The sequence below is a fragment of the Oncorhynchus masou genome, chromosome 29 (assembly GCF_036934945.1).
Source record: "Oncorhynchus masou masou isolate Uvic2021 chromosome 29, UVic_Omas_1.1, whole genome shotgun sequence".
NCBI lineage: Eukaryota > Metazoa > Chordata > Actinopteri > Salmoniformes > Salmonidae > Oncorhynchus > Oncorhynchus masou.
In genome coordinates this window covers 53120257-53141410 of record NC_088240.1, presented here as the reverse complement: position 1 = coordinate 53141410, position 21154 = coordinate 53120257, and the positions used below count along the sequence as shown (strand labels likewise).

The window sequence follows — 21154 nt, the reverse complement described above, 5'->3', positions numbered from 1 at the left end:
AAATGGGGTGTTGCCAAAGTAATGTTGACCTTGTATGATGGACATACTGTAGAATGTCGATTAACATATAGATAGAGTTAAGTATTATAATATTATATTGAAAATAGTATTCTCATAATGCACGTTGCTCAGAAATACTTCCAATGTTAATACTGGAAAGGTCTACTTGGTTCAGTAGAAAGATATATTGCCACAAGCCCTGGAAAAATCAATAGAATTTGACCGCAGTTTGCCCTCTGCTTGAATGGAGAAGTTATGGGACGGCGCAGGCCTTGACATTAGCTTATTTGATCTGTATTTTCCAAGACACAACAGCTGTCTCTGGCTACCCACTCTCTCTCTTCCTCTCTCTCTCTCTCTCTCTCTTCTCCTTTCCTTGTCTCTCTCTCTCTTTCTCTCTCTCTCTTCCTTTCCTTGTCCCTCTCTTTCTCTCTCTCTCTCTCTCTCTCTCTCTCTCTCTCTCTCTCTCTCTCTCTCTCTCTCTCGCTCTCTCACAACAACACAAACACACACACACACAGATGATGACAAATGTTGTGTGGTGCTGCGGTGAGTCTCCTCTCTCTCTCTCTCTCTCTCTCTCTCTCTCTCTCTCTCTCTCTCTCTCTCTCTCTCTCACACAAAAACACAAACACACACAGATGATGACAAATGTTGTGCGAGAACAGTTACACAGCTCAATGGGTAGGTACATTCGTAGAACAGATCTGTTATTTCTATAGACCTATCTGACAATATAATTTACACTAGCCATCAGTACATAACATAAAATATATATTTGACAAGGGGAATAATACCATTCACATGTATTCACTCAGCTAGGAAGTATTTTCACATAATGGACTCGAGCTTGTTTTGCTTTTGTTTTACCATCCTGTGTTCAAAATGGCCACCCTTGCACAGGACAGATGACATATGCTCCCCTAACGCTACTCACATGATAATAAACTCCATTACAAGGCCTGTAAAAAGGCAGCATGTCCACAAATCAGTCTCAGTCTCTCTCTCTCTCTCCCACAGCCCGTCTCTATTTCACTCAATCCCTATATCACAGCACACACACCCAGGGGGCTCCCCCACCCCCTGCACAGCATTAAATAAGATGCTAAACCTCTCTGAAACACACACACACACACACCTCCCCCTCTCCCTCTGCCCTTTGTCTCGGCTCCCGTGCAGCTGCATGCAGTTGAGAAACTCATAATATTTACCCAGGGAAGCCATGGTCCAGTGACGGCACCTAGCCAGGGCATAGGTCAGAGGTCACAGAGTGGTCCGAGGGTGGTCAGTGGGGAGCAGGTTCAGGTGAACTGAGGTCAGGGTTGACTGGTCTGGGATCAGGTCAGACTGAGGCTACTGGCTGGCCAACAGGGTCACTCTAGAGGGGGTATGTTAGTGTGATAAACTGGTCTAAGACCAGATTTCCTCTTTGGTTATAACCTTAGTAATTGTGGGATTTAGAATAGAATCTGACACAGGATCATTTCTAACTACACCGCGCTGCACAGCACAGCAGACAGATGGAGAGTACTACTGTGGCTATACCTGCCTCTCACCTCAACTCACAGCTCACAAACTATTATACAGCGGGGGCCGCGTACACTGTCAATCACGGGTAACCTCTCCGTCACTGAAAATCGCAGAAAATACGCACACACACCTACTTACACATCCACACATCCCATCACACGCACACACATGCAAGCACTTTCCCACCCGCACAGCCCTTCTCCTCAGTCTACTAGTATACACACACACACACACACACACACACACACACACACACACACACACACACACACACACACACACACACACACACACACACACACACACACACACACACACACACACACACACACACGGAGCCTTATAAACACACAAACACACACACATACACACAGAGCCCTGACACACGGAGTGACGATGCCATCAGGGAGTAGTAAAGCATTACCCTCTGTGTGGCTGGAGCCTCTCCAGAAATAGCCTCTGTAATGTATTCGCAGTGCGACCGTCGCTTTTGCACAATGGTGCCCTTAATAACACTCCATTTCTGTTGGCATAAATAAGGGCTGCATTTCCATCTTATTTCATGTAAATGAGCGCGGGGGCAGCCTAAACAAGTAGTGGGTATATACTGTTGTGTGCAGTAGTGGTGGTGTGACTGGGGGGAGGTTATGTAAGGTTACGTTCAGGCATTAACTCCACATTTTTAAGGTTAGGGTTAAGTTCAGGCATTAACTCCACATTTTTAAGGTTAGGGTTAAGTTCAGGCATTAACTCCACATTTTTAAGGTTAGGGTTAAGTTCAGGCATTAACTCCAAATGGTTCAGGTAACAGTTAAGGTTTGGGATAGGCTTAAAGGAAAATATCAAAAACAACTTTCTATCACTGGATTCAAACTTTGGAATCAGAGGCAGATGCTGACGCCAATCCGCCATCCCCGTCCACAGCACCCTAGCAAAACCGAAACCTACTTGAAGGTAACAGCGCTCACGGTTGCCCCTAGTGGCCGGGTTTCCACGTCGTCTCCTGACGTCCTGAGACATGGATGGATGTCGAATACTGACTTGTATCATAGGTGACCTGGCTATGGAGAGACGCCACAATGTGCCAACGACAGACAGCGCTGCGGTGAGAGACATCGTCACATAACCCATACCTGCGCCACTACAGGGGGCAGCCGCCAAACCAATATAGATCCTGGCTAATGTTTCTCTAGATACACACAAATACATACACAAGTCCCCGTGAGAGAGAGAGAGAAGCAAGTAGGCCTCTCAGCCACCATCTTACTCAATCCCAATGGCCCAATCCTTACGTTGTGGTTGGAAGTCTATTCTATATGTTGTGGTTGGAAGTTCATTCAGTGCAATGATAATGGAGGCTTGACCTTGAGACCAAAGCCGTGAGGCTGGCCACATGTCGTTCTGAAAATGCATTAATTTACTGTAGGGTGTTGTGAAAGACTGCCACACACACAACTACTACAGGCATATGGAGGTTGAGGTTCTATGTTGGGTGAGGTGGTTGTGGAGGTGGAGAAAAGGATGAGGGTGGATGAGGAGGAATAGAGGGAGAGGATAGGAGAGGAGAGGAGAAGAGCGGAAAGCCAAGGTTTACAAGGGGTGGATGGTACACTCTGGTTCCAAAAGAGTTATTCAGCTGTTCTAGTAGGAGAACCCTTTTTGATTCCAGGGAGAACCCTTTTTGGTTCAACGTAAAAACCCTCTGAGGAAAGGGTCCAAAAGACTTCTACCTGGAACCAAAAGGCTTCTAGCTGGAACCAAAAAGGGTTCTCTCCTATGAGGACAGCCAAATAAAAAAAATGTTCTAAGAGTGTAGTCAGATAAAACAGCTCGACTCTCTCTGAGGAAAGGTTCATGTCTCTCACTACCCCTTTCTCTAGGCCCCCCTTTATATCCCTCCCGCTCTCTCTCTTTCTGCAGTGGTTAAATCATAAATTGCCCATTCTATATCTGCATTTCCCTGTCTCTCCCTCGATCCCTTTTATTCTCCCCCCTTTCCATCACCCAGCATTTGCTTTTGCCCCCTCCCTCTATCTTACTTTTATAATCATTCTCTCTGTCCCCTCCTCTCTCCTATCCTCCCACTTTGTCCCCTCCCTGCATTATCTTCTGTTATAATACTAGTAATCTCGCAAGCCATATTCAGTCTCGAGGGAACCAGAGATGTTACGGCAGATGAGCGTGGGTGGGTGGTGATAGACAGCCTGTACAGTACGTAGAGAAGAGTGGTCACAGTGACCTTCTGACCTCAATGCCCTCTGAACCCTACTGAGACTACAGTATGTGTGGAACGGGATTTGGGTAAAGTGGGTGAGTGGGTGCGAGAAGTGTAGAGGGTTGAGCGGGAGGTGTGGAGGAGGAAAATCCTCCGATCGCTGGGGGCACCACAGAACCAGCAACGCTCGGCAGGACTAGAGGAGCCAGGGAGGGTCCCAGTAAACCAATACACACCACCGCCACCCACGTCATTTAGCTTTAGCACGTTCCCAGCTATAGAGAACAAAAAACATGAAGTGACCCTGCCACTGCCAGCGCTTTCTTTCTCCCCTCTCCACTCTCTCTCTCTCTCGCCCCATCACTCTCCGCCTCACCGTGTGAAATCAAATTTCCATGTGGCTCCAGTATCTGTTGCACAGCGAGGCGATTTATCAGGGATGCAAAGAGCATGCAAAAACAATCTTTATTACATCCATTTCCTGCTTGTCAGCCGGGATCATGTTGGCTGTTCATTAAAGGCGCGGTGCAGGTGAGGAGAATGCCTCCCGATGCCTTGATAGATTGTCTGCTCCCCCGCCGTGACAGCGGCTGGATGGATTGAACAACGGGGGGGATGAAGGGGGGAGGAAAAGCGCTGACTCCAGTCACTCCCCCTGTCAGAAAGATTTCATTTTATACCAAACAACTAGGCTACCCACATACACAAATCTCACACCTACAACACGAGCAATCATGCACTCACACACATGGAAGCAAGCGTGGATATACTATCTGTGCGCACGTATACACACACACACACACACAAACACACACACACACACACAGACGCACGCGTATACACACACACACCTTTACAGGATGGGTTAAACTGAAGTCAAAAGCCAACTGACTGCACATACAAACACACACACTTAGAAATGACCACAAACACTAAGTGTTAAGATTTGTATCCTGTAACCATTTCCACTCGTGTCATTATCGGATATTGTTATGGAATCTCGGGTACTCAATAACTATTTATCAAAATGCTTGTATGTGGATATACTGTTTGTAAAAGGCTCATAGATAAAACACATTAAACAAATATCCCCTTGACATTAAATAATACAAACTAGGGTGCGATAAAATAAATCAAATGTGGAAAAATGGCTACATACTACTAATTCTTTAAGTCGACTAATACTTTTATTTGGCCACCAAGGTGACCAAATAAATGCTTGTCATGTAGGTAATGTATACGTACTGTATTACCTCAATTAGATAAGGCGGTATGGCAATACAATATACAGTGCTTCTACTTAAGCCTCTGTAAATGGTTTTATACCGTATCATGCCATGATGTTAGAAGGCGTTAATTGCTCCATGATACTTCGTAAGAGTCTGTGAATGCTAATAATGGTGTTATGTCTACTAGATCACTTTGGAATATTGGTCTCAAATACTGTACCTCTGAAATACAAACAAACACCCACCTATACACAGGACCCGGGGACTAAACACCTCCCTCTGCAACTGGATCCTTGACTTCATGACCGAACGCCCCCAGGTGGTAAGGGTAGGTAGCAACACAGGGGCCCCTCAGGGGTGCGTGCTTAGTCCCCTCCTCTACTCCCTGTTCACTCATGACTGCACAGCCCAGCACGACTCCAACACCATCATTAAGTTTGCCGATGACACAACAGTGGTAGGCCTGATCACCGACAATGACGAGACAGCCTATAGGGAGGAGGTCAGAGACCTTGCCATGTGGTGCCCGGACTACAACCTCTCCCTCAATGTGATCAAGACAAAGGAGATGATTGTGAACTACAGGAAAAGGAGAACCGAGCACGCCCCCATTCTCATCGACGGGGCCGTAGTGGAGCAAGTTGAGAGCTTCAAGTTCCTTCCTTGGTGTCCACATCACCATTAAACTAACATGGTCCAAGCACACCAAGACAGTCGTGAAGAGGGCACAACAAAACCTACTCCCACTCAGGTGACTGAAAAGATTTGGCATGGGTCCTCAGATCCTCAAAAGGTTCTACAGCTGCACCATCGAGAACCTGACTGGTTGCATCATTGCCTGGTATGGCAACTGCTCGGCCTCCGACCGCAAGGCACTACAGAGGGTAGTGCAAACGGCCCAGTGCATCACTGGGGCCAAGCTTCCTGTCATCCAGGACCTCTAAACTAGGCGGTGTCAGAGGAAGGGTCTAAAAAAATTGTGAAAGACTCCAGCCACCCAAGTCATAGACTGTTCTCTCTGCTACAGAACGGCAAGTGGTACCGGAGGGCCAAGTCTAGTTCCGAGATGCCCCCCCTCCCTCCCCCGTTACACTGCTGCTACTCTCTGTTACTATCTATGCATACGTCACTTTAATAACTCTACCTATTATGTATACATTACCTCAATCGCCTTGACTAACCGGTTCCCCCGCACATTGACTCTGTACTGGTACACCCTGTATATAGCCTATTGTTATTTTTGCTGCTGCTCTTTAATTGTTTGTTACTTTTATTTCTTATTTTTGTAGGTATTTTTCTTAAAACTGCATTGTTGGTTAAGGGCTTGTAAGGAAGCATTTCACTGTAAGGTCGACATCTATTGTATTCGGCGCATGTGACAAATACAATTTGATTTGAGATAGCATGTCAACTTTGTAGCCTTTCTCTATCCAACTGAGTTCCTATTGTCTCGGTTCCAATGACATGCAATGGCAGTGGTGTACGGTTTATATGGTAGGTAGGGAATGGATGTTTGAGTGCATCAGGAGAGAGATGAACAGTGGCCAATCAGTGTTGATGGTGTTTTGACAGGGACACTCTTGGATGGTGGGGCATCGCCATTAGCTGATTAATCTGCCCAGCACTCCGGATCACATCTCATTATCATCATAATATTACTAAATGACTTCAGTTGATGTTGAAGTGCAATGCATTGGACGTGAAGAATTGTGTTTTTTGCATTTCATGAAGTTCGCTCTCCTTTCACGTGATTGACTAAGGACTTTTAGTTTCGTAGATCGTCAATATGATAATACTGTGTATTATAATAACAATATATAGGTAACATTGTGGGGAACTGGTATAGTAACATCTTCTTTAGCCAAAGCTCAGAGTTCTATGACACTAAGTCGGTTGCTGGGCAACAACACAGGTGCAGGCACCATGCTGCCAGTCATAGGAAGTGTACGTGAACAAACTAAGGCTACTGTATACTCGTAGCACGCACTCCAGCAGGTATATCTCACTGGTCACCCCCAAAGCCAATTCCTCCTTTGGTCATCTTTCCTTCCAGTTCTCTGCTGCCAATGAATGGAACGCACTGCAAAAATCTCTGAAGCTGGAGACTCATATCTCCCTTACTAGCTTTAAGCACCAGCTGTCAGAGCAGCTCACAGATCACTGTATCTGTACATAGCCCATCTGTAAACAGCCATCTATCTACCTGCCTCATCCCCATACAGTATGTATTTATTTATCTTGCTCCTTTGCACCCCAGTATCTCTACTTGCACATTCATCTTCTGCACATCTACCATTCCAGTGTTTAATAGCTATATTGTAATTACTTACCACCATGGCCTATGTATTGCCTTTAACTACCTTGTCTTACCTCATTTGCACTCAATGTATATAGACTTTTGTTTTCTTTTGTTCTACTGTCTTATTGACTATGTTTCGTTTTTTCCATGTGTAACTCTGTGTTGTTGTATGTGTCGAATTGCTATTCTTTATCTTGGCCAGGTCGCAGTTGCAAATGAGAACTTGTCCTCAACTGGCCTACCTGGTAAAATAAAGATGAAAAAATAATTATAATAAAAAAATATAAAATGACAAGGTAGCCAGACTACATACAGGATAAACACTGCAGTTAGCTACGCTAGGCTCGACACATGACATTTTTAACAACACTTTTTTTCTGATAACTAGTTCATTACATCCGCCGTGGAGCCCAGTTTCATAATATGAGCATATTTCCTAGCTGCTTGCCATCGTTCTAAAGTAATCATGAAAAAAACAGGCCTTATGTTAGGGCATTTTTCACTGCCAGCTCCTATTGAGCACCGTGGCACCAACTCACCTTCCGAACGTTCTATTCCCAGTTTATTGTTCTACGTCACAATGCCTGCTTCGCTATTGTTGGCAATGAGACCTGCCCACGTTGTTTATAGTTTGAATGTAAACAACAGCAAAAAATTACTCATGAAACTCTGAGGTCGTCCCATTGTTTCCTATAGGGGAAATACAGGCATGTTTGTCGATTTCGTCAAATATCTCGCAATGTGTATATGTAACAGTATAACTTTAGTCCGTCCCCTCGCCGGGCTCAAACCAAGGACCCTCTGCACACATAGACAACTGACACCCACGAAGCATCGTTGCCCATTGCTCCACAAAAGCCACAGCCCTTGCAGAGCAAGGGGAACCACTACTTCAAGGTCTCAGAGCGAGTGACATTACCAATTGAAACACTATTAGTGCGCACCACTGCTAACTAGCTAGCCATTTCACATCGGTTACACTCACCTCCCTTTTGACCTCCTCCTTTTCCGCAGCAAAATAGAGGTTTAACTTCTCTAGGGTAGGGGGCAGCATTTGGAATTTTGGATGAAAAGCATGCCCAAATTAAACTACCTTCTACTCAGGCCCAGAAGATAGGATATGTATATAATTCGTAGATTTGGATAGAAAACACTCTAAAGTTTCCAAAACTGTTAAAATAATGTCTGTGAGAATAACAGAACTGATTTGGCAGGCGAAAACCAGGGAAAATCCATTCAGGAAGTAGGCATTTTTGTGTGTAGTTTTCTATTCAAATCCATTACAGTATCCATTGACTTAGGACTCAAATTGCAGTTCCTATGCCTTCCACTAGATGTCAACAGTCTTTAGAAATTGTTTCAGGCTTGTATTCTGAAAAATGAGGGAGTAAGAGCAGTCTGAATGAGTGGACCCTGCCGTGTGTGTCACAGAGCTTTTTCATGCTCGCAACCAGAGAGAGTGCCTTTCTTGTTTACCTTTTATATTGACGACGTTATTATCCGGTTGAAATATTATCGATTATTTAGGCTAAAAACAAGGTTTGAATATAATCATCGTTGGATATGTTTCTATGAACTTTACGGATACAATTTGGATTTTTTTGTCTGCCTGTTGTGACTGCGTTTGAGCCTGTGGATTAATGAAGAAAACGCGCAAACAAAACGGAGGTTTTCGGATATAAAGAGAGACTTTATCGAACAAAAGGAACATTTATTGAATAAATTAATGTCTTCTGAGTGCAAACATATGAAGATCATCAAAGGTAAGTGATTCATTTGATCTCTATTTCTGACTTGTGTAACTCTTCTACTTGGCTGGTTGCTGTTTGTAATCATTTGTCTGCTGGGGCCATGTTCTCAAATAATTGTAAGGTATGCTTTCACCATAAAGCATATTTGAAATCTGACACCGTGGTTGGATTCACAAGAAGTTCATGTTTAAACCTATGTAAAATAGTTGTATCTTTTATGAATTTTTATAATGAGTATTTCTGTATTTGAATTTGCGCTCAGCAATCTCACTGGACGTTGGCCAGGTGGGACGCTAGCGTCCTACATACCCTAGAGAGGTTAAGGAAATACAGGCATGCACCACATTACTACAGTACAAAACAGCTCAATCAAGCCTGATGGTCTTGTAAGTATAAAAGAAAAGCTTGCTTTCATTTAATTTCAAAAAGCATGATAAGTTAGTGTAATGGAATAATGTCTTACTGTGGTGTGTGAAGAATCCAATATTTTACCTTGTATGAGGTTCAAATCTCATTATTGTAGAACACCTCCTCTAAGAGTATGAATTAGGATGTTTGAGAAGTTTTGAACCCTAAGCAAACTGCCTACACATAGTTTGAAGTACAATGCCAACATAGCTACTGTAGTAGGTCAAAGCTGTGTGCTGGAAAACCTTGGTAGAGCATGGGTGGAATAGGCATTGTAGTGCATATGTGAATTTATTTATTTTTTTGGCTTCAGACCAATGACTATTCTCACTGTTTTAATTCAATTCTGTCTGGTTTAAGCCACTAAATATAAACATTTAGAATTAATCAAATGGTTTAAAGTTATGAGTTTTTTATTATTAGTAATTAATCCATGACATACAATATTGATATAAAGTATCATACTATTTTTATAGTATAACGTTGCAGTATGAAACAATTATTAGTGGTTGAAACACACACTCAGACAAACACACACATGCACAAGCACGCACACACACTCTCTCATTCAAGTAGCGTATACCCAGATTGGAGGTGATGGGGTACATTTGATAGAACTCTGTGCAAGAATAGTCTCAGGCTCTGATTACATTACCTCTAAAAGAGAAGGATGGAGATAGAGGAGGGATGAATGGAGGGAAGGAGCAGAGGGGGTCACCCCCGCTATTAAAATCAATAAGCATTGATTCAAAGGTGGCTAAAGGTGATGTGTGTGTACATGATCCTTCAGGTCTCTGAGTCTGACTCTCAGACATACTAGAGAGATAGGGAGAGAGGGGGGTAGAGAGAGACAGCGAGAGAGATAGAGAGGAGTGCATCTAGAGAAAGGTAAGATGATAGCTTGGCAGAAACAAAATAAAAGAAGGAAGGAATGAATGAATACAGAGAAATAAAGAGCAGAGAGAGAAAAGAGAGAAAGATGGAGGGAGAATTCATGCTTGGTGGAATCAATACAGAGGTGGAACAGAGAACAATGGCCTCAGAGGAGAGGAGAGTCAGTGATGCAGGTCTAATACTCTCTCTCTCTCTCTCTCTCTCTCTCTCTCTCTCTCTCCCCCCTTCTCTTCCTCTATTGTATTCTTTCATCCTCTCTCACTCTCTCTCCTTGTTCTTTTTCGTCCTCTCCATGCTTAATCTCTCTCCCACTCTCTCTTTCTCTGTACCTGTATCCTTTTCTCTCGCCCTCTCTCACTCTCCCTCTCAGCATCCTGTTCTCTCTCTCTCTCTGTCTCTCCCCCTCTCTAGCCATCTCTCTCTCTCTCTTTCTCCATCTCTCAGTATGCAGAGCAGATAGGAGTCATCCGCCTACAGCAAACCTGCCATGACACGGAGCCACTCCCTCACGGAAAACAAATCTCACACGACACAATTCAGCTACACACATGCGCAAGCACACACACTGACCACACACTGACATACAAGCATTCACACCCACCCACACACACACACACACACACACGCACACACGCACACACGCACGCACGCACGCACGCACACACGCACACACGCACACACACACACACACACACACACACACACACACACACACACACACACACACACACACACACACACACACACACACACACACACACACACACACACACACACACACACACAGCCACTTCTCCATTTCTATCAGCACTTGAGTGTACCCAGGCCTTAATTAGTTCTTGATGAATGAGCCCATAAGATGCTGTTCTTTCATTTCCCTTGTTGCCAGATATTCCACTAATCGTAGTGAAAAGTATCCTTATTGTGCTGCTGTGACTGAGAGGCGACCAGTACCAGCCACTCTGATTGGCTGGCTTGGCTAAATAACACCACTCCACTCCAACAGAAGAAGAGGAGGATGGGATAAGATATATACAACTTTTACACTGACTCCCTGACTTGCTCCTTCAGACTTTCTACACATCCTCTCAAATAAACGACTTACACTATCCTCTCCTCCTAGTTCTAAAAACAGATTTGGATGTCTAAATATACACATCTGAAACCGCTTGTATTAGTCCTTAGCTAATACAATAACGGTCATTTTTCCCAAACACCTTATTGTGTTAATGAAGGCAGAGGATCCACAGGAGAGGAGATTAGAATACAAATAAATAAATAATTATGTTCATTAATACAGAAAACAAAATGCTCTTGTCTCTGCCCTGCATGGCTGAGCCACGTTCAGTAGGCAATGGCTGTGGACCTTGCAGATGTAAATTGTCACGAATTGAGTTGACGTGATTCCTTATTCCATGTGTCAGAGAGGCATGTTTGTTCTATGTTATTCACTTCTATCTGTAACATTGTGCGCTGCTTAACGTGGCCCTATCTTGTATTGTATTGGTCTTGACTTTACCGTCGTCGATGATGCTGACCACCACTCCATTCCCTGTGATGTTCCTGCTCCACACTGGCATCACGTTCAGGTCAAAGTGACTGGAGCTGTATTGGCCATGGTTGAACTGTAGTAAAACACAGGCACATAGAATAAAACACAGACACAAACACACACGCACATCATATGTCACAAAGATAATAGCTATATGACAAAACGTGTAAACTCTTAGAGAAAAGATGACACCTAAAAGGGTTCTTCGGCTGTCCTCATTAGATAACCCTTTGAAGAACACATTTTTGGTGCCAGGTAGAAACCTTTTGGTTCCTGGAACCAAAAGGATTCTACTACTGTACTATCACATAACGAATCATATGTCCCTCAGTTATGGCCATTTAAATCCACTTCTTACTCCCTCTCTTCTCTCACTCCTTAAGTCACTCACTCCTGTAGCACTATTTAAATCCATTCAGGTAGGGAAGCCTTTTCACCCTCTTCTGTTCAACACTCTGCCAACAAAAGGCATCACAGAACCTACCTTAGTGGCCACTGAATCTCATGCTAAGTAGAAGTTGAGAACCAAAGCGGGTTGACAAGATGAGGAGAAATGCAGTCAGTCAAAAGGGGGAATGTGTGTGTATTTTTGTGTTTGTGTGCATGTGTGTGTGTGCATGTCCGTCCATGTATGCGTGTGTGTTTTCCTCAGTGTGTGTGTGTGTGTGAGTGTGTACCCGAACGTCACAGACCCTTGACTAAACACAGTGCTGAAAAGGTTCAGGGTAGCGCTCGAGGGAGGCCCTACTCTCCGCACATCAAAACAGCCTCCATAACACACCCCATGTGGCGAGGAGACAGAGTAGAGAGAGCCAGGAGCAGAACTACCCATAAGCCTCTCTTCTCCCCACAACCAGCACACAGCGCACCGTTCAGTCACACACACAAACACCGTAAACCCACACGGGCACAAAACAAACAAGAGCCTTCCCCAAAATGTCAAACCCCTCACATGCACAAAGACAATTTGATATTTAAAGTGAGTGTTTTGAGAGGTTTCTATTCTGTTGTTGTTCTCCAGAATGAAGAGAGAGGGGAAGAGAGAGAAAGACAGATAAGAAGAGTGGAGAAAAGGGAAATAAAGCAAGGAGAAGAGAAAAAAGGGAGAAACGGCGAGAGAGAGAGAAAGAGAGGTAAAGAGCGAAAGTTAATGAGCGAGGGGGGGTGGAATGAGGAGAGGAGAAAAAATGGGGAAGAGAGCAAAAAAGAGATGTAGAGAGTGAGGGAGAGCAGCTCAGATGAGTCTAACTAAACACAATAGATAAATAGTGCTCTGTGGGAGGGGGGAGGGGGGTGCGCCAGGGGAGCAGCGCTGCTTTGTAGTGGGAGAAGAAAAGGCCTGCCAGATGAATGGAGACAGCGTCCACCAGAACAGGCCTGGCCCTAGGGAATCCACCAGCACACTGGGGGGACGGCGCTCAGCATACGGGCGGATGGATACACACACACACACACAGAAATAAGTGCACACACACTTTCACGCATACAGAAAAACCCACATACACGCACGCACACAAGTAGCCTACATACACACCCACACACATATACACAGTGGCAACCCGTCATTCAGGGCAGGTTGGGGAGAACCCCACCTTTTTTGAGCCCCACATTTGTGGCAGAAAAAAAAACATGTTTTTGCCTGTTTGCATGTTATTTTGGCATTAATACGTGTCACATATCAGTTTGCTAACAATGTCAAAAAAATATATGTATCATTGATTTAATAAAGCCGCATACAAACATGGTCTCTATTTTTTGTTTTCTTGAGTAAGGCAGCTCCAAAATGCAGGTGTTTCAGCCTAGCTCAGTGCTTTCTGTGGCGGTGGGGCAAGCCAAAAGGAAATACGGAGCGCTGCGCCGTGATTGGCTCAGTGTTCTGTCACTCATGGGGACACTACATCACTGCCAAGTCTAAGGGTAGAGTTACATTAGAAGTACCCATCCAAGAAGGCTCCATGTCATTGGCAACAGATAGAATGACGTCAAATCACATTATATGTACATTAGCTTTTAATGGACTGATCATGTCAACATCATACTTTAAAAATCTAATCTAGCAGTCATCATCATGAATCAAGTCGACAATCTACTGATAAATCCTTTTTAATCCTTGTCATTTGAAGAGAAATAATGAAGAGAAATTATACATAAAATGTATCGGTGCTCATCGGACATTGGACATAAACATTACACAACAAGTTGGAAATTAAATTCAACAATGAGTGGTTTGGAACGAATCCGTGACCTTGGCTAACTGCAAGCATTGCAAAGCAATCACTAGACTGCTATTCAGTGGAGTGGCTGTGTGGTCCCAAATCTAGGATTCAGGGGCTATTTTCTAAGTTTAAAATGATAAACATTCAACATTGGCCATGCTGTCAACGAAGCATGATTTGTACCGCGCTCAAAACAGCTGTTAACTCGGAACTGCGAAAACTTGACTTCAGTGACTTTAAGACAACTGGGAAGTCAGGAATAAATGAGCTCCGACTGGGAAAATGTGTTTTTGAATGGTCGTCCAACTCGGAATTGTAATTCCAGCCTCTTTCTAGACTAGAGCCACGACCTGAAGATCAATGACGTCATCATGATCAACCTTGTTTTTTTTCAGAGCTCCCAGTTGTTTTTAAAGCACCATAAATCCAGAGAATGCCAGACTTTGATGACAAAAGGACGCCACCTTCCTGTTCAAGTGAGCACAGCACAACAAGGTGAGTCCTAATATGTATTGTATGCTGCTGCAAAAAATGGTGTAATATGCCAAGGAGTTATGTGTACTGTAGCTAAGAAAGTAATACTAAGTGCATGTTGTCTAGTAAGATGTTAGTACGGTTCTGACTTGGTGTACAGGGAGAACACTGTAAGATCGGCCCATGTTCTAAATTCTGTCGCTGTACATTTCAAAGTGCTAAACAAATAGATATATTTACTACGTTCATCCTAGCTCGCTCATTAATGTCTTAATCGAAATTACGAAATTCTCTTATCTGTTTGTTGTCTCCTTATGCCATAGTTTGCACATCTCAATTGTCAGTAGAAACCACATTTGTTTAAGCAAGGCAGCCATGTCATCTATGTTTTTTCAAAGGCAGAAAATTAGGCTGAATTTACTGTTTTGCTGTCAGAAACGGCTCCGCTGATAGCCAGGTGTAGCTGTGGTAAGATGTTGGGACAGCTTTATGTAGGCCCTAACAGTTTGTGGGCACCGTTTGTCACCGTTTTTCCCCACCAAGATTCACATGCTAAAATCACCACTGCATATACACATGCACCAACAAGCACACACACACAAAATGCACATGTGCAGATACACTTCCACTCACACCCAAACAAACATTTCACACACAAATACACAACTTCCAGAGAGAACAACATTGACAGAACAACACTGGATACGCAGGAGCCGTAGAATTTACTGTATGCGTGTTACAAGTGCATGTGACACTGTCAGGATACCAATCATAGACGTAGACCAACTGTGAGTGAGTAGACAAACACACACTATGAGATCAGATACAGTAGAGTTAAACACACACACAACATCCGGACCTGGCAGGCTACCAACCCTGGGCAGATTACTGACACTCAATCAATATCCATGTCCACTAGAGGCTGATTAAACAGAACGGATAAAAAGAGAGGGATAGAGAGAGGAAAGAGAGAGAGAGAGAAAGAGAGAGAAATATGGAGAGAACGAAAAGGGGGAGAGAGAGGAATACACACAGAGCTAAACTCAGCAACAAAAAAAACACACAAAAAATGTCCTCTCACTGTCAACTGCATTTATTTTCAGCAAACTTAACATGTGTAAGTATTTGTATGAACATAACAAGATTCATTAACTGAGACATAAACTGAACAAGTTCCACAGACATGTGACTAACAGAAATGGAATAATGTGTCCCTGAACAAAGGGCGTCAAAATCAAAAGTAACATTCAGTATCTGGTGTGGCCAACAGCCGCATTAACTTCTTATGGCTGCAGGGGCAGTATTGAGTAGCTTGGATGAAAAGGTTCCCAGAGGTGCCCAGAGTAAACTGCCTGCTCCTCAGTCCCAGTTGCTAATATATGAATAGTATTAGTAGTATTGGATAGAAAACCCTCTGAAGTTTCTAAAACTGTTTGAATGATGTATGTCAGTATAACAGAACTCATATGGCAGGCAAAAACCTGAGATGAAATCCAAACAGGAAGTGGGAAATCTGAACCCAGCCCCTGAATACACAGTGGGATATTGGTTATGTTGCACTTCCTAAGGCTTCCACTAGATGTCAACCATCTTTAGAAACTTGTTTGAGGATTCTACTGTGAAGTGGGACCGAATGAGAGAGGAATGAGTCAGAGGTCTGCCAGCAGTCATGGGCTTGTTATGCGCATTTCACATGAGAGGGAGCTGCGTTCCTTTGCTTTTCTGAAGACAAAGGAATTCTCTGTTTGGAATATTATTGAAGTTTTATGTTAAAAACATACTAAAGATTAATTCCATACATCGTTTGACATGTTTCTACGGACAGTAACGGAACTTTTTGACATTTCTTCTGCAACTAGGGAACGCACTTCATGACTTAGGATTTGTTTACAAAACGTGCTAACAAAAGTAGCTCTTTGGACATCAATGATGGACATTATCGAACAAATCAAACATCTAATGTGGAACTGGGATTCCTGGGAGTACATTCTGATGAAGATCATCAAAGGTAAGTGAATATTTATAATGTTATTTCTGATATCTTTGTTTTCTGTTTTCTGAGCGCCGTTCACAGATTATCATGGTTTGCTTTTTCCGTAAAGCTTTTTTGAAATCTGACACAGTGGTTGCATTAAGGAGAACTGTATCTATATTTCCATGTCTAACAATGGTATTTTCATCGACATTTATAATGCGTATTTCTGTAAAATGATGTGGCTCTCTGCAATATCACCGGATGTTTTTGGAACTAGTGAACATAACGTGCCAATGCATACTGAGATTTTTAAAATATAAATATGAACTTTATCGAACAAAACATACATGTATTGTGTAACATGAAGTCCTATGAGTGTCATCTGATGAAGAACATCAAAGGTTAGTGATTAATTTTATCTCTATTTGTGCTTTTTGTGACTCCTCTCTTTGGCTGTTTTTCTGTGGCTTGGCTCTGAAATAACATAATCGTTTGTGTTGCTTTTGCTGTAAAGCCTATTTGAAATTGGACACTTTGGTGGGATTAACAACAGGATCGCCTTTAAAATTGTATAAGATGCATGTTTGAGGAATTTTAAGTATGAGATTTCTGTTGTTTGAATTTGGCGCTCTGCACTTTCACTGGCTGTTGTCATATCAATCCCGTTAACGGGATTGCAGCCCTAAGAAGTTTAAGTACTGCAGTGCATCTCCTCCAAATGGACTGCACCATATTTGCTTGTTCTTGCTGTGTGATGTTACCTCACCCTTCCACCAAGGCACCTGCATGTTCCTGGACATTTCTGGGGGGAATGGCCCTAACACTCACCCTCCGATCTAACAGGCCCCAGACGTGCTCAATGGGATTGAAATAAACCACAAAATGAGCAGTATGGCTGGTGGCATTGTCATGCTGGAGAGTCATGTCAGGATGAGCCTGCAGGAAGGGTACCACATGAGGGAGGAGGATGTCTTTCCTGTAACACACAGTGTTGAGATTGCCTGCAATGACAACAAGCTCAGTCCAGTGATGCTGTGACACCCCGCCCCAGACCATGACAGACCCTCCACCTCCAAATCAATCCTTCTCCAAAGTACAGGCCTCGGTGTAACACTCATTCCTTTGATGATAAACGCGAATCCGACCATCACCTCTGGTGAGACAAAACCATGACTCGTCAGTGAAGAGCACTTTTTGCCAGTCCCTTCTGGTCCAGTGACGCCCATAGGCAATGTTGTTGCTGGTGATTGTCTGGTGAGCACCTGCCTTACAACAGGCCTACAAGCCCTCAGTCCAGGCTCTCTCAGCCTATTGCGGACAGTCTGAGCACTGATGGAGGGATTGTGCGTCCCTGGTGCAACTCAGGCAGTTGTTGTTGCCATCCTGTACCTGTCCCGCAGGTGTGATGTTCGGATATACCGATCCTGTGCAGGTGTTGTTACACGTGGTCTGCCACTGCGAGGACGATCAGCTGTCCATCCTGTCTCCCTGTAGCGCTGTCTTAGAGTACGGACATTGCAATGTATTGCCCTGGCCACATCTGTAGTCCTCATGCCTCCTTGCAGCATGCCTAAGGCACGTTCATGCAGATGAGCAGTGACCCTGGGCATCTTTCTTTTTGTGTTTTTCAGAGTCAGTAGAAAGGCCTCTTTTAGTGTCCTAAGTTTTCATAACTGTGGCCTTAATTGCCTACCGTCTGTAAGCTGTTAGTGTCTTAACGACCGTTCCACAGGTGCATGTTCATTAATTGTTTATGGTTCATTGAACAAGCATGGGAAACAGTGTTTAAACCCTTTACGATGAAGATATGTGAAGTTATTTGAATTTTTACAAACTATCTTTGAAAGACAGGGTCCTGAAAAAGGGACGTTTCTTTTTTTGCTGAGTTTATATATTGTATAATACATTTTAGGTCAGGATAAACCTCTCTAGCCTGACCGTATAAAACCTGGAATTCCCTCACATCCAACAGAGAAAAGTAATTCTTCCACTCTCACTATTCTTTCTTTCTTTGTCTCTCTCCCTACCCTCCATCTTCCCCTGAGAACTGACCTGTCAGTCATTCGTTGCCATGGTTTGTCAGAACTGGGGACATAGCCCCCCCCACAGCCACAGGGCTCTGTCAGATTAGCAGTTTAGTGTTTTTAGTCATCAATCTTGTTCTGGAGGCAGGTCTGCAGAGTTATCACGAGCTGGCACAGCCACAAAGTCATAAAAACAGGATTTTAAACCTAACCGTAACCTTAACCCTAACCTTAAACAGACTGCTAACCCTAATGCCTAACCCTAACCTTAAATTAAAGCTGCAATATGTCACTTTCTGAGCGACCCGACAAAATTCATATAGAAATGTGAGTTATAGATATGTCGCCCCATGGACCTCCCGGTCACGGCCGGCTGCGACAGAGCCTGGGCTCGAACCCAGAGTCTCCGGTGGCAGCATATTGCATCCTTAAGACCAAAAACCACATTAAAAAAAAATACAATATAGCCAATTTTTACTCTGCTGCTGGCTGCTATAATCACTCAGTTCTGCCTCCAGGCCAAGATTCACGACAATAAACGTCAACCTGTGTCAGATTACACACTCACATGTCAATCAAATCTCAGGTGTAGGTGTAGGGTTGTGGAGTAAATTATTACATGTATTGAGTTTCTGATTACAGAAAACTTTGACTGCAAACTGAATTTTGAAAAACTAGATGATTACTTTTAAATTGAGAAAGGAAAAAGGTGCAAGTTAAAGTTTGTTCCACCTGAGCGAGTCAAACCACAAGTCAGAGACCACTATGATGACAAACCAAATGCGTTTGATGGCTCCTTTTTGTCTTCTTCTAATGCCTCATAGGGGGAAAGTAATCCAGAAGTAATCAGATTACGTTACAGAGTTTGGGTTATCCAAAAATTACCATAGTGATTATAATTTTGGACAGGTAACTAGTAACTATAAGTGAATTACATTTAGAAATGAACCTATCCAACCCTGCTTAGGTGTGCTGTGTACTTGTTTGTCTGGACATGTTAATATCTGTATGATACACTACATGGTCAAAAGTATGTGGACGCCCCTTCAAATGACTGGATTCAGCTATTTCAGCCACACCCGTTGCTGACAGGTGTATAAAAACAAGCACACAGCCATGCAATCTCCATAGACAAACATTGGCAGTAGAATGTCCCATACTCAAGAGCTCAGTGACTTTCAACGTGGCACTGTCATAGGAAGACACCTTTCCAGCAAGTCAGTTCGTAAAAATTGTCTGTCCTCTGTTTCAACACTCATGCTTCATGAAATAGGTTTCCATGGCCGAGCAGCTGACACAAGCCTAAGATCACCATGTGCAATGCCAAGCGTTGGCTGGAGTGGTGTAAAGCTCACCGCCATTGGACTATGGAGCAGTGGAAATGCGTTCTCTGGAGTAAACATCTGGCAGTCCGACGGACGAATCTGGGTTTGTCGGATGCCAGGAGAATACTACCTGCCCGACTGCATAATGGTGCATGACTGCAATAATGGTCTTGGCATGTTTTTCATGGATCGGGCTAGGCCCCTTAGTTCCAGTTAAGGGAAATCTTAACACTACAGAATACAATGACATTCTAGACGATTCTGTGCTTCCAACTTTGTGGCAACAGTTTGGGGAAGGCTCTTTCGTATTTTAGCATGACAATGTACACAAAACGAGGTCCATACAAAAATGGTTTGTTGCGATTGGTTTGGAAGAACTTGACTGGCCTGCACAGAGTCCTGACCTCAACTCCATCGAACACCTTTGGGATGAATTGGAATGCCGACTGCCTAATCGCCCAACATCAATGCCTGACCTCACTAATGCTCTTGTGGCTGAATGGAAGCAAATCCCCGCATAAATGTTCCAACATCTAGTGGAAAGCCTTCCCAGAAGAGTGGAGGCTGTTATAGCAGCAAAGGGGGGAGCAACTCTATATTAATGCCCATGATTTTGGAATGAGATGTTTGACGAGCAGATGTCCACATACTTTTGGCTATGTAGTGTATTTGTGTGTGCAAGTGTGTTTGTATGTATGTGTGTGTTTCACTACATCAGCTATACTACACTTCCCAGGCCTCTTGCTGTTCACAGACACACACAGGCACACTAGCACACAATCTGAGAGAGACCCACCAGTTCCCACTGCATTGGCCAGAGAGGGTCGTTGAAGGTCAGGGAAGGACTCAGTTGGTCTCCAGTCTTCAAAGAGTCCTGTCGACGGCTGGGTAACTCACTCTGCTGCTCCTGCAAACCTGATAGACAGACAGACAGACAGACAGACAGACAGACAGACAGACAGACAGACAGACAGACAGACAGACAGACAGACAGGAACATATGAGACGTGGGTATGAATACACTACAATTTAGTGTTAGCCTGTGAGTGAGCTAGCACGCAAGCATTTCACTGCACCTTTTATACATGCTCTAAACTGTTTACTGGAGTTTTTTAAATAATTTGTAATGAGGATATGTCCATATATCAGCCATTGTGTGTGTGTGTGTGTGTGTGTGTGTGTGTGTGTGTGTGTGTGTGTGTGTGTGTGTGTGTGTGTGTGTGTGTGTGTGTGTGTGTGTGTGTGTGTGTGTGTGTGTGTGT

At 43.7% G+C, this 21154-nt stretch overlaps 1 protein-coding gene across 1 annotated transcript in view; it reads right to left on the bottom strand.

Moving 5' to 3' along the window:
- The window catches only part of LOC135519992 (PC3-like endoprotease variant B), a 153609-nt gene that overhangs the window by 105163 nt on the left and 27292 nt on the right, over positions 1-21154 (bottom strand). Inside the window, exons 6-7 of the mRNA XM_064945288.1 lie at positions 20689-20754; positions 11846-11951 (exon numbers count right to left, since the gene is read on the bottom strand). Coding sequence (XP_064801360.1) covers positions 11846-11951; positions 20689-20754 — 172 coding nt within the window. The remainder of the gene's footprint in view (positions 1-11845; positions 11952-20688; positions 20755-21154) is intronic.